A 14,293-nucleotide genomic window follows, 5' to 3' on the forward strand; every position below is an offset into this window, starting at 1 on the left:
GTCACTCCTCTCAGTTGCATTTTGTCTTCTCTCTACTAAAACAGCTCTACGTACAGCAGCAAAAAACAAAACCAAAACCAAAACCAAAAAAACCCAACCACATATAAAAGGATGTCACATAGAGGAGGGAGAAAGGTTGTTTTCTGCTGCTCCAGAGAAGCGGACACGGAGCAATGGATCCAAACTACAAGAAAGAAGATTCCACCTAAACATTAGGAAGAACTTCCTGACAGTAAGAGCTGTTCGACAGTGGAATTTGCTGCCAAGGAGTGTGGTGGAGTCTCCTTCTTTGGAGGTCTTTAAGCAGAGGGTTGACAACCATATGTCAGGAGTGCTCTGATGGTGTTTCCTGCTTGGCAGGGGGTTGGACCCGATGGCCCTTGTGGTCTCTTCCAACTCTATGATTCTATATTGGGGGAAAGAGCATGTGCTGAACACAAACTACCACTCATATCTGCTTGGAACGTGAAGGTTGGGAGGCATGCAATGGGCTTTGAGGTTTCTTTCTACAACCAAGAGGTATATAAATTCCATGAAATAAATTATGAAATGAAAGGGGAAAATAATTTTGCGGATCAGAGCACTTTCCTCATGCTGTTCTGTGCCCGCCTGTAGCTAATTAAAGGGCCAAAGTGTTTGTCTATTAAAAAAACAACCCTGAAATATTAGATTGTACAGATCTCAGCAAGGAAAGATGTCTTGCTGCTTTTTTTCCTGAAGCAGAGGTAAATGCAACTTGGGGGAATGAGAAGCAGAAATATTTTCAATAGAAATATGGCGAAAGAATCAGTCTTCTGCTTCAAATTGTAGCCCCAGAGGCTTCAACATGTATGATTTGAAAAAAGAAACGACATGGAACTATATATAATGTAGAGTTCCATTCATAGGCTGGAGGTAAAGCAAGTCAACCCATCAGATTTCCTCCAAATATGCTAGGATTTTGTGATCAAGGACAGGGCTATGTCTTTAAGCTGGGTAGGTAGCAGCTGCTTATTATGAAAGCATCTGGAGTTTTAAGGCTAAGAGAGGTGGAAACCTAGCACATTCTTTTCACATGACACTGGCAATGAATTAAATAGTGAGGCCATTGATGGGCTGCTACACCTGCCACCAATATGGGGACACACACACACACACACACACACACACACACACACACACACCTTTTGCTCTTTCTCCTAGGGAAAATTTCAAACCAAATAATCCATGCTGCACATAATCTGGTTTTAAGATATGTTGGCCCTATAAATGAGGAAGCCAAGGCTCCCCCAGACATTGATAAACTCCAGCTCCCAGCAGCCCTATCTACAATGACCAATGGCCAGGGATGGTGGGAGTTGGCTCCTATTGGCACACTGAGAACTCCTAGGAGCCAAGGTCCCTAAAATATTTGAGGGGGCCAGGTGCCCCCGAAGTTGATGAGCTTTGCCATTCAGAATGGTGTGTGTGTGGCATTATGGGAGGGCAACACCAATTGTCCCACATCTAGAGGGCCAAAGGTCCCCCACTTCCCTGTAAATAAATAAATAAATAAATAAATAAATAAATAATAAAAAATGCTGCCCATGTGACTGGGTTGTCTCAGCCACTCTGGGCAGCTCACAACACTCTGGGTGGCTCCTGTTATGGTGATAGAAACTATTTCAAAGGAGGATAAAGTTGCAACTAAGAACTGGAAATCTATTGCTTGGGACAGCAGCAAATGGAAAGCCACTGGTGGCAGCAAACTGAATAGTTTTAAATATGGACCCAGGAAAATATTTTATAATAAAGTCAGAATATTGGTTCATCCAGCAGAGTAACATTGATTCAGATAGGCAGTGGCTCTGTGTAGTGTATCTTGGGCAGAGGCATTTCCCATCCGATGTTTGTCACTGGATGTGCCCAAGATTGGAGTCCCTCCCTCCTAGTTGGGTGGAAACACAGATTTGATGGAAACCACGAGAGATGCACAAGATGTTTCAGATATGCAAAAAAACTTTATTGCTGCATCTGCACAGTAGAGTCCTTTGGCTCCAACTTATAGTAGCTATAGTCTAATCTACCCCTTTGTGCATTGAAGTACCATCTAGTTTCACAAAAGGAGGTACGTAAAGGTGAGGTAGAACAAGAATTGGTGCCTAAGGTTAGAGACTATCTTCACAGCAATGTTCAGGAGGGAGGGGAGCCCGCAGAACTCCAAAGTGCCCCAGAGTGACTTGACTACTTCTCCACTTCTTCATCATCTATCCTTATGTGCTTCCTTCCACCTTTCCCCTCCCAACTGCTAATCCAAGTACTTTAAAATGCACATTATTTTGGGGTGGGAGTGGAGGAATGCATCATCATACATCTATGGTGCCTTCCCATACAAAACACACCCAGCAACAACAACGACGAAACAAAAAACCCCATATGCTACACACACCTTGCGGTATGAGAACAACCACACCCAGTACTTCAGGTATTATTAAACATGGGGCTCATAGTAGTTGAGTTGTCATTGTTTCTGTCTGACTTTCATCGCTGATCAAACCGGATTTGCTAATTTTTTGAAATGCTAAGATCAATACCTGAGAACCGAGATGGCAGTAGTTGTGTACAATAGCAAAATTAGCACCTTCAGCTCTTTGGGGGAGGGAGGGACACACAGCGAGACTCAAACAGATAGACCACCCCATCAAACATCATTAAGGCACTTAGTGTCCAGGCACATATTGATGCCATTACTGAATACTGACCACAATCCAGAGAAGAGCTATATGACAAAGCCAGAGGAATTCATTATCCCAACAGGCCGGAGCTCCTAAATGTCCATTAGGTGAGTATTCTTCTCCTGTTCTTCCATCCAAAGCTTGTGGTTTCTGCAGCCATCAACTATGCAAGTCATCAGGCAGAAACGGGAGGGGGGAGACTACCAGCCATTATTAATATTCAGTCAAACCCACTATCACCAACTCTTAAATGCACCTAGGTTACAAGGTTGCAGGTAAAATGCATTCTGTCATGCGGCATAAACACGTTTGTCAAACCCTGGGTTGGGAAATGTATCCCCCTCGCCCCACACAAATGGGAAATGGAGTCCTGGGTGTCCCCCCTCTCCCTGCTATCTGAATGCTCAAGTATTGCACATACAGATGCTACAAGAGGTGTCTGCTGCCTGTCCGTCATACTAGAGGACCAACAGTGAAAGATGCTTTGGAATGTTGTTGGCTCTGCATCACAAGGCAAAATCTTCAAAGTCAACAGTGGCCAATGGAGGTCTCCAGTAAGAGAACTGGCTGAATTCTGGGGAAGCCAATGAAATGCTCACATCCTTGCCAATAGGTGGAAACAGGAGCTCTACCACCTCACTCAGTCGGTCATATCTAGAAAAAATAGAATATAAAGGATTAAAGACAGCAAGCCTCCTTCCTTGCACTCTCACCCACTGCCCTGGAAGCACACATCTCCCTTGAATTTCAGTAAGGCAACACATAGAGTTTTATCCACATACAGGGCAGGTAGAAACAAGCTGTCACACTACCAGCTGGCGATCAGGACAAGCAAAAGGGTGGGAGCAGACATTACATCCACACTGGGGGTGCCATTTTCAGTGGCAAGTTCTTTCATCCACCTATTACTTTTAGTAGTGCTCATCAGGTGACGCAATGACATTGCAAGCTTCCACTGTCACCCTCCCCCATCAATGACTGCTGTTGATCAAGGGAAGAAAACCCAAGCATCACACTGTACCATGTGGCATTTAAATGTTACTGGGGCAGGAGGGGAAACTGCTGTTCTGGCTGCAGAGTTTGCTTTTCCTGGATTTTTTCATGCATACTGGTGTGGTATAGTGAGTAGCATGTCAGACTGGGACCTGGGGAACCAAGGCTCAAATTTCCACTCCATCATGAAGCTCTTCAGGCAATCAAAGGGCAGTCACCCTCTCTTAGTTTAACCTATTTCACAGAGTTGTTTCAAGGATATTAATGTGGAAAACCATGTATGCCACCTTAAATTCACTTGAGGAAAGGCAGGATATAAACGTAACAACAACGTTAAAAGCACCATGTCTACAGTCTGGCAAAGAACTTCAAATTCAATGCAGGAAATGTCTGGATAAATTTGAAAGCTTACGTTGACTTGTGGATTTTTATGTGCTCCTGTGTCAATTCCCCCTTGGGGTTCACAGTGAATATACGAGTTTCTGGTAACGCCACTTCTTTGTAGGCATGGACATCCTGCTCAGGAGGAAATAGAGAAAGACCAAGGTCACGGCAAGGCAGGAATTGCCCACAAGGAAGACCCCCGCCCCCTTCACACACTAGGTGACCCCCACTCACATTTGGTCTGTTCCCAAAAGCAGCGTGGAAAGGCTGCTTGTTGCAGCCAAAGAGGTTCCGGATGTCAGTCAAACAAGCAATTTTGAACACCTCTGGCTTCTTCTCAATCACTTCCCTGTAACAATGGTGGGCAGACATTTCATTAGTACATAATAATAATTATTATTTATTATTTATACCCCGCCCATCTGGCTGGGCTTCCCCAGCCACCCTGGGCGGCTTCCAAAAAAATATTAAAATACTGTAATACATCAAACATTAAAAGCTTCCCTAAACAGGGCTGCCTTCAGATGTCTTCTAAAAGTCTGGTAGTTGTTGTTCTCTTTGACATCTGGTGGGAGGGCGTTTGACAGGGTGAGCGCCACTACCAAGAAGGCCCTCTGCCTGGTTCCCTGTAACTTAGCTTCTTAGTACCACGGCGGGGTGCTGCTCCCACCCATCCCCTGGCCAAATAAGGTAAGAATGTAAGAGAAAAGAAGAAGAATCGACACCAGCTTTCTACAGCCTGGCACCCTCTAGAAATTTTGGACTGCAGGTCTCATCTGCCCAAGTCAGCACTGTAGCTCGTTACAGCTGGAAGGTGTCAGGCTGGCAGTAGCTGATATACCCATTGCATAACAGAATCTAAGAAACAAAACCAAAGGGGGACGGGAGGTCAGACTGACTAGGCTTTAGCCTACATACACAATTGCTCCGCATTTTCTCCCAATAAATCAGTGGCTGCCAACAGTTATTTTGGGAACAAGTAAAAGTTCTTCAGTTCAAGACACTTGTAAGTATGGGTAAAACATTAGTTAAATGAAGGCCATACATTTTAACACCTTACAAAACAAATTGCAAGACAGGAGTGCCTGGCATGCTCTGGTCCATGGGGTCACGAAGAGTCGGACATGACTAAACAACTAAACAACAACAAAACAAATTGCACATTTACAGTTTGGATACTTTTGGAAATCCTCTCCCTTGAAAGATGTTGTCTCTCATATTTCAAGGGGAGACCTTTGTGGCTTATTAAGGATTTATTATCTGAGTGTTGGTATGTATGGATAATTGTTTTATTGCAAAAAAGAATTCTGTATTGTTAACACTTTCTTTTCTCTTTAACTTGGTTTTCAGTTGCAATGTGTGTGTGTGTGTGTGTGTGCGCGCGCGCGCGCGCATGCAAGCACGCACACTAAAGATCATTTGTATCTTTGTTGGTTGAGTCTCATATTCCATGCATTAAAGAAAAAAACATTCCAATGCATAAAATGTTTCCCAAATATATCCCCATGTGCTTAATTAGCTGCCTGTCCTTCTCTACATTGGAGAAGACAAATCAAGCAGAAAATGGTGAAACACCAAAGTCCAGCTGCATAAAGCAAACAAGCTGTGTCGCATCAACACATGGTGAAGGATGGAAAACGGAACTTACCTATGGAAGGCTGAGATGAGACTGCTGGGTGCCAACAGTATGGGACCTTTTGGGAGAACACAGCCCTGGTCATTGACGCATGTCAGGTATCCTTTGGTGATATGTGCCATGCCAATGGATCTGGCTGAACAGTAGAGAAACTTGTATCCATTCCTGGAACGAAGGTATAATTAATACAAGGAAAATATCTGCATAATGTCCAGACCCTTTGGGTCTCATCCACACCATATAAACACTTTTATACCACTTTAACAGTCATGGCTTCTCCCAAAGAACTCTGGGAGCTGTAGTTTGTTAAGGTCCTCCCAGCAGCTCTCAGCACCCTTTACAAACTACAGTTCCCAAGATTCTTTGGGAGGTATGCTATGAATGAAAGTGATTTTAGTCTCCACCTCCAGTTTCAATGGCTTGACTTTAATTACTCACATTCATTCCTTACTCTTAGAGTAAAGCAAGGTTGTAGTTTGGAGCACTGAAATATTTCTCAAAGAACCCTCTAGTGCCAATAACATTTGCCTTTCAAAAGTCATTGTCACCCCTCTCCCATTCTGCTGCTGTTTCATTGCCCTTGTCATATTGGAAGAAAGTGGGATATAAACAAAAGAATATATGAAAACAATAGTAGGGACATAGGAAAATAGTACCAGCAGAAAGAAGAAGAAGAAGAGTTTGGAGTTAAGGAGTCTCAAAGCGGCTAACATTCTCCTTTCCCTTCCTCCCCCACAACAAACACTCTGTGAGGTGAGTGGGGCTGAGAGACTTCAAAGAAGTGTGACTAGCCCAAGGTCACCCAGCAGCTGCATGTGGAGGAGCGGAGATGCGAACCCGGTTCCCCGGATTATGAGACTACCGGTCTTAACCACTACACCACACTGGCTCTCGAAAACAGACATTGTTGAAAGGAGAATGGTTTTTTAAAAAATCACTTCCTAGGAGATGAGTTGTCAAGAAGTATAAAACCTCTTTAGCCAACTGAGCAAGAGGAAAAGAAGAAAATAACATTTCTTCCTAACTTGCAGAATTTGATATGCTGAGCAGTTGCAAAACATATCTGAATAAAAAAGTATATCCTACTCTCCAGTGATTTTACATAAGTAGACCCTGCTCTCACCTAAGGGACAAGTTTACCACCAAAGATGGACTACAAAGTAGCTACAACTTACAAGTGGATTTTGTGAAAGAGCTTTGCAATGCCTTGGTGGGTCCAGTCTTTCCCAAGGTGTGGCAAGATATGCCCTAGAGCATCAGACCTAATGGGAAGAGGAATAATGAGAAACACATATGCATATAAAACAACTATGAACTCCTTGCAGTGTAGCTCATGGTTCAGGGTCTACCTTATAGTGAAAATCTGGTGACCGTTATATGTTGTTATGTGGGATTGGCAACAAATTGTTACAGAGCTTCTTCATTTCCTAAGGGAAGAGCTTCTGCTTAGACTTTCAGTCCGGCACTTAGCCATGCCATCCTCCAGGACAGCATTAGCTATAAAAGGCCCAAGCAATCCAATCTAACCACCCACCTTCCACTAGTTTTCCATTTTTCTTTTCCAACTGATACTTAACATTCCATGGCTGCTGGAAACATGTGAGCCTGTACAGTCCTCATTAGGTTATTTGGGGGTGGGAGCTTTCACTGCCCATTTCAGTACTTTGTTTTTGTTTCCCAGTGCATGCTGACACTTTTGTTTCTCAGTGGCCCCATTTTGCCTCCAATCCTGCTGGCATGGTGGCACCATGTTCAATGTTAATGGGAGTGATGCCAAAGGGACTTACCTGGTGATAGTTCCATCAATGTCAGAGATCACCACCTTGTCATCCCAGTTCCATAGATAGATGTTGGCTTCACAACGACATGTGCCCTGGTACTGAGTGGTCACGCTGAACACTACCTCATTGACACCATCTCTCAGGTTCAGACTTTTCTACAGTAAAGTGAGAATTTTTTAAGAAACCAAAAAACACACACACCATGTTCAGCATCTGTCCATTGCTGTTAGTGTAGATTAGCCATCACATAGTGGATTATTATTATTTTATTTAAAAAAACAGTCAGGGGAAAAGGGGTTCAATTGGTGGCAATAATGAAGTATGACCTACACCATTCTTATACCTCTATATCTCTAAGTGACTTATAGAAAACTGAAGCAACCACAGACAACATAAACAAAAATATTACAAAAATACATGAGGTTACAGGGAACCAGGCAGAGGGCCCTCTCGATAGTGGTGCCTGCCCTGTGGAATGGCCTCCCATCAGTTGTCAAGGAAATAAACAACTATCTGACTTTTAGAAGACATCTGAAAGCAGCCATGTTTAGGGAAGTTTTTAATGACTGATGATTTAATGTATTTTTAATCTTTTGTTGGAAGCTGCCCAGAGTGGCTGGGGAAACCCAGCCAGATGGGCAGGGTATAAATAATGTATTATTATATAAAAATGTTTATATATATCAGTATTAGTTCATTTTCCTTCTGATATACCCTCCCTCTCAGCCTCCAGGTTCTTACTCCAGGTCCAAACAAACTTTCAGACCTCTCACAAATGTCTCATAACAAGAAGTGTTCCTAGTAACAGCAGACATCACCCTAGTCTCTCAGTCTAGACTAGCTTTTCACGGGCTGTCCCAAGGTGGATAGTATGTCCTCAGCCTGTCCACTGCTGTGTCTCATTCAACTGCACTCTCCACACCAGGTTCCAGATACAGCAGGTTTGTTGAGTTTCCCAGGGGTCCAAAGGCTGGGGAAAGTGCCCTCCTTTACTCATAGCTCTTTCTTCACCCTCTGTACTCTCCTCCTCCTCCAGCTTGCAATGATAATGGGAGCTTTTTTCTAAAGGCGATTGCCATGTCCTGCCAAGATTGCCATGTCCTTACCAAGATGGTGGGGAGCAGAGAAGGCTTTAAATTTATTGTCCTCACGTGCTGCAGTTCCAATGACAATCACTCATAACTTCAGCCTAGTACAGTGGTACCACGGGTTAAGTACTTAATTCATTCCAGAGGTCCCTACTTAACCTGAAACTGTTCTTAACCTGAAGCACCACTTTAGCTAATGGGGCCTCCTGCTGCTGCCGTGCTACCGGAGCACAATTTCTGTTCTCATCCTGAAGCAAAGTTCTTAACCCAAGGTAATATTTCTGGGCTAGCAGAGTCTGTAACCTGAAGCGTATGTAACCTGACATAGCACTGTATTTAATTTAAAAAACAAAACAAAACTAGAGCTGCTGATCTTACACCATTAATGTGATGTGTAGGTAGGCCCTTAACATCCAAAAGCCATTGGGATCTAACACATAGTTAAGGGGTTTGAGCTGTAATTGGGAAGGACCATCCAGAAATTCCAGTGAGGAAGCCTGTTTGGAGGCCCATCTCTCAAAGCAAAGAAGTCACATACAAAAGGCAGCAAGGGGGGAAAGAACCCCTTAAAACTACATACAATTTGATCTGAAGAGAGCCTTAGGGATTTCTTGTAGGTTGGAAGAAACTTCTGCGTGAGAGCATCTGGTACGGGTCTCTCCCCTCGGCCTGAGGATATAGAGTCGTCATCACTGGATGAACCATCATCTCTTCTGCAGTACAAAGAAGCAGAATGAGAATTCAAGAGTGAAAATGGGGCAAAGATCAAGAATAGCAGCCAAATCCCAAAGAGAGGGAAAATGGCTATTCACTATTTGAGGGAAAAGAGAGATGTTACTCTACATAATTCTGAGGAATCTGAAATGAATCAAGGTCATCACCTAAGCCACTTGTGGCCTTCTAGAAGGTGCTGGGTTCCCAGTTCCCACCAGTCCCAGCCAGCACTGCAAATGGTCATGGATAATCAACTCCCATAGTTAGTAAACTCTAGCAACATCTGGAGGGCAAAGAGTTCTCATTCCTGTCCTAAGCAGTTACCAGCAAGCATAGACTTGCCTAGATGTTAAGTAGTAGATGCTACGTAAAAAAGTGTGACAAAATTCATGGAGGGTGTTGCGATCAATGACCATGATGGCTATACTCTGCCTCCATGGTCAGAGGCAGTGATGATTCCAAATACCAGTTGCTAGAAGCCACAGGAGGGGAGAGTGCTGTTGTGTTTGGGTCTTGCTTTGTGAGTTTTCCACTGTGAGAACAGGATACTGAACTAGATGGGCTATTGGCCTGATCCAGCAGGCCCTTCTTACGTTCTTAAGCATTGTTCTCCAGAGGCTATAATACAACATCCAGAATACACTTGGGTCTAGAAAACACAGCAATCTTCCTGAAGGGAGGAGAAACCAAGAGCAGAAGCATTTCATAGAACCATTGTCAGGCAAGGTTCCATGTTAAACAATGATAGGGAAGGGAAGGAATGTTTGTAGCTCAATGATGCAGCATCTGCTTACAGAAGATCCCAGTTTCAATTCCCAGAATTTACAGGTAAGGCTGGGAAAGGCTCTTTGTCTGAAACCCTGGAAAACTGCTGTCAGGAGATGCAGACAATACAGGCGTATGTGGCCCAATTGAGACAGGGATTGAGGGTTTTGCAAGATTTAAAAATAAATATGGTTTCCTCATTATAACTTTTAAAAAGCAAAAAAAACAAAACCAGTAACTTTGTCCTTTGGTATCCTGAACATTGCTTCACCTCAGGGCATGCTGACATCTTACCTCCGCAGTGAGGAATTTGCTCTCCTAGATTTCTGTGCACTGGATTCATGCTGTGAACACAAGAGATTGGAAATCACTAATCTTCTTTAAGCAACAGTTCAAGCAGAAAACCAAGGTCTCAGGCACACCACGAAGAAGCAGGTGCAATGGCATCTCCAAGCACAGACAAATATACCTAAGAAAATATTCTTTCCTCAGGGGTGAAGGAACTTGTGAACCTCAAGCTATTGCTGGATTCTCAACAGCCTTAAAGAGGAATTTAAAGGAGCACAGGTCCCCTATAGTGTTCACAACGTGGCACATTTTCATAGGCAATAATCCTAATTTTAATGCTGAGGAATCAGTGGGAGGAGGATCACCCAACCAAGTATGGCCATGTGAGCTTGGGTATACTAAGAGCACTTTAACATAGCATCCCCAACACATATGGAAGGAACAAGTCTGAAAATGGGCCCTTAGCACTTTTTAATAATGCAGAAAGGTGAAAGTGAAAAGGTGACAACAGAGAGATTGCCTATTTATTTCTGGTAGACAGAATCATATTGGATTCAGAGTCAGCCCTCCTCTGCCGGAGGATGTTTGCAATTCTAGCAGCTAAGCTATCATGTTGTGGGGAAGCTAGGCCTTTGTATCTGGTATTTTGATGTTGTAATGACACAGACATTTTATTTATCCACTGATGTCTCACAGGGCTCGAGTCAGGAGGTGCTGTGTGCTATTTGGGGGGGGGGGGAGGAATGCTAGTGAAGCTGGTGAAGAGACAGGGTGACTAAAGGACATTGACCTGAGAAGCAGGAGCCTGAGGAAATAATGGCCAGTGGAGACAGCAAATTCCCAGAATTATTTGGTCAGGGGGGAGCCAAACCTGATTAAAGTGGCATATCAGCACTTTAAATGTAAAGTGTGAATGTGACCTCTGCCTCCTCCAAATCTACCTCTGCAGCACTGAAGAGACTGCATCACACCTTTTTCCTGTGCTTGAGTAAATGTTAGAATTTTATCCAAATGCAAAATGTTCCACTTTCACATTCATGTTAGCTAATCCCAAGTTGAAGTTCAGCTCCAGATCAGTTGCCTACAGAAGTTCAGTCCAAAATGTTGCAATGCCACAGAGCAACGTTTCCTTCTTGCAGTGTAACTTCATAGAATCATGGTGCACAAAGTACCTCCTCATGTGAAAGTTCTCTTCGCCGCCAGGAAAACCACCACCTGCCCCCCTTCTTGGGCATCTTTTCCTTCATGAGCCTGTCGACAGTACTCTGATGACATGAAGAGAGAACGAGTGGTGAATTAGGTTCAACCCCAAATGAGATCATCCACATACCATGACAGGATGTTCTTACTACCTTAATTAAAAACAGCAATTGATGAGTCATACAGATGTAGGATATGCCCTAGATTCCAAAGCAGCCAGTATCAAATGCTTAGGCCCCATCCACATTGCACATTTAAAGTAGTATTATTGCACTTTGAAATAGTCACAATTGTCCACAAAGAACCATGGGAACTTCAGTTTGCTAAGGGAGCGGAAAGAAGACCCCTATTCCCCACACAGAGCAACAATTACTATCCCAGGAGAAGTAGTATGACCAAGCAGGCAGAGAGCCGCCAGAATGAACAGCTGATCAACAAGTGCTGGCACAGAACTAGCACCAGCTTGTCTTCCAGACCAGAAGTGCAGAGAATTATGATGTGTTTCAAAGGTTTACTGAAGTTTTGTGGGGTGAGAAGATGAAATTTAGCCAAAGAGAATGTCCATGCATATAGAGACAGGACATGTCAAATTCAGCTTAGAAATTCTTGCTCTAGAATACAGGTACCAGCTTGTCAGTGATCAGGAATGCAGGAGGTAAGAAAACTTCTGCTGTGTTAAGACTCCAGCTAGGTGGAGACTCCAGCTATCAAGGTGGAGACTCCAGCTATCAAGGTGGAGACTCCAGCTATCAAGGTGAAGTGAAAATAAAGGCTTTTAAAAGGCCTGTAAACCAACCAAAGTCAGAAATTGGTACTCATAGCCACTGTGGCCTGTGACAATGATGGATCCAGGAATAACCCCATGCTATACACTTGTTCCTTTCCATCTAGAGCTGGCTGTCTTCAGATATTAAACGTCTGTGCCAAAGCATTCTTTGAGTTTTGAGACCTATGAGCTTAAGTAAGGCATTTCAGTTCTCCAACTTTGTTTAGACTACTTACCTTGGGAAGTTCCTTTTGGAAAGCTTGTAGGGAGAGGAGCATAGGGGCTGCAACTGCCCAGTTATAATATCTGCAAGCAAAGAGAGGGGAAGAAATTTCACTCTGCCTATAGCCCCATTCATGTGGTAGCAAAGCATTGAGATATGGATGTACCAGTGAGGATGCAGCATGAAAAGGCATGCATTCAGAACACTCCTACACACAAACACCTGGGCTCACTGACACCTTATGGGGTATCCAAACTATTATACTTCCACAACATATAGAAAGGTGAAATCTGGTGTGCACTGCCCAATACAACTCTAAAAATGGCATATTGGTAAGGTTTTCCTCTGGACAGTACAACATGAATTCTACCCCATAATTGCAGCCATCCGCACATGCACTACAAGCCAAGCCCAGCACACCTTATTTTTACTGTTGTCAGTGACAGTGAGCTTATAATGAAGGGCTGTGGGACTTCATACATGTCAGCAAACTTTAGATTGCACAGGGAGTATTTTCAGCGCAGACAGAACACAGCACACACAGCAGAATAAGAGAGGAATGAAAGTCCCACCTTCATCTTTGATGGATGTGGGTAGTGGGAGGCAGGTTTCTAGGAATAGCCAATAATTTCTCTAGGCTCACATAATGGAAGCTGGTTAATGCATGCATGTTTGCACACGTAAAGCGGTTATGGGGGGGGGGAGCAGAGCAGAAAGTGCTCTTTCTACTAACTTCTTGTGGATCTGGATCACCAAATTTGGGTCCTCGAGTATTGCTGGGTTCTCCAAAAACTCTTGGTAGGAAACTATGTGCTTCATGAACTTCTCAGCTAGAAATGGAAGGGAGAGAGAAATACATGCCAGTTGGCCAGCAACCCTCCAGCAACTTGCAAAGCTAGTGGTGGCTGCTAACCAGAGGATCATGATAAACAAGGAGCCGCTCCCCCTTGCCAGCGGTAGGGTGGAGCCACCCCCTCAACTCCAGCATCACTGCAGTTTACTGAGACAGTGCTGGGGCAGGACAGCACTGAGGATGGAGATACACCCGTGAAGCCAATCTGGCACTCCAAACTGTGCACTTGTACAATCCCGATTGTGCTGCCCCCTCCCCAGCCCCTCCAGGTAAGCTGCAGTGCTGACAGTGTCAGGAGGGGGGCTTTTCCCCACCACACCGGCCACTGCTGCCCAAACTTTTGTTGCTGTTATGACAGTTATCCTGCCATGGTTTCCCGCAAAGAATCCTGCAAAATACAGTTCCTGGGGAGGACAGAAACTTAGACCTAATAAGGTTTGTAGTGTAGATAAAGGTAAAGGTAAAGGTAAAGGGACCCCTGACCATTAAGTCCAGTCGTGACAGACTCTGGGGTTGCGGCGCCCGTCTCGCTTTATTGGCCAAGGGACCCGGCATACAGCTTCCGGGTCATGTGACCAGCATGACTAAGCCGCTTCTGGCGAACCAGAGCAGCGCACGGAAACAGCGTTTACCTTCCCGCCGGAGTGATACCTATTTATCTACTTGCACTCTGACGTGCTTTCGAACTGCTAGGTTGGCAGGATCAGGGACCGAGCAACGGGAGTTCACCCCGTCGTGGGGATTTGAACCGCCAACCTTCTGATCAACAAGTCCTAGGCTCTGTGGTTTAACCCACAGCGCCACCCGCGTCCCTTTGTAGTGTAGATATGTTTCCCCAAATTCCCCTTTACTAGGGCTCTCGTTCCACACAAGCATATTTCCATTTTAAGACACAGCCTGGCAAGGAGT

General features: G+C 44.3%; 1 protein-coding gene across 3 annotated transcripts in view; it reads right to left on the reverse strand.

Moving 5' to 3' along the window:
• Positions 1–1,959: 1,959 nt before the first annotated feature.
• The window catches only part of LPIN3 (lipin 3), a 35,835-nt gene continuing 23,501 nt past the window's right edge, over positions 1,960–14,293 (reverse strand). For 2 of the 3 annotated variants that reach the window (XM_081009217.1, XM_081009218.1), the window contains exons 10-20: positions 13,265–13,361; positions 12,545–12,614; positions 11,515–11,607; positions 10,349–10,398; positions 9,156–9,288; positions 7,494–7,642; positions 6,882–6,968; positions 5,719–5,871; positions 4,305–4,419; positions 4,099–4,202; positions 1,960–3,347 (exon numbers count right to left, since the gene is read on the reverse strand). In XM_081009217.1, the coding sequence (XP_080865343.1) occupies positions 3,200–3,347; positions 4,099–4,202; positions 4,305–4,419; positions 5,719–5,871; positions 6,882–6,968; positions 7,494–7,642; positions 9,156–9,288; positions 10,349–10,398; positions 11,515–11,607; positions 12,545–12,614; positions 13,265–13,361 (1,199 nt within the window). In that variant the 3' untranslated portion in view covers positions 1,960–3,199. The remainder of the gene's footprint in view (positions 3,348–4,098; positions 4,203–4,304; positions 4,420–5,718; positions 5,872–6,881; positions 6,969–7,493; positions 7,643–9,155; positions 9,289–10,348; positions 10,399–11,514; positions 11,608–12,544; positions 12,615–13,264; positions 13,362–14,293) is intronic. The other variant, XM_081009219.1, reaches the window with a different exon arrangement.

Source organism: Podarcis pityusensis (genome assembly GCF_964106645.2).
Source record: "Podarcis pityusensis genome assembly, chromosome: 6".
NCBI classification, from domain to species: domain Eukaryota; kingdom Metazoa; phylum Chordata; class Lepidosauria; order Squamata; family Lacertidae; genus Podarcis; species Podarcis pityusensis.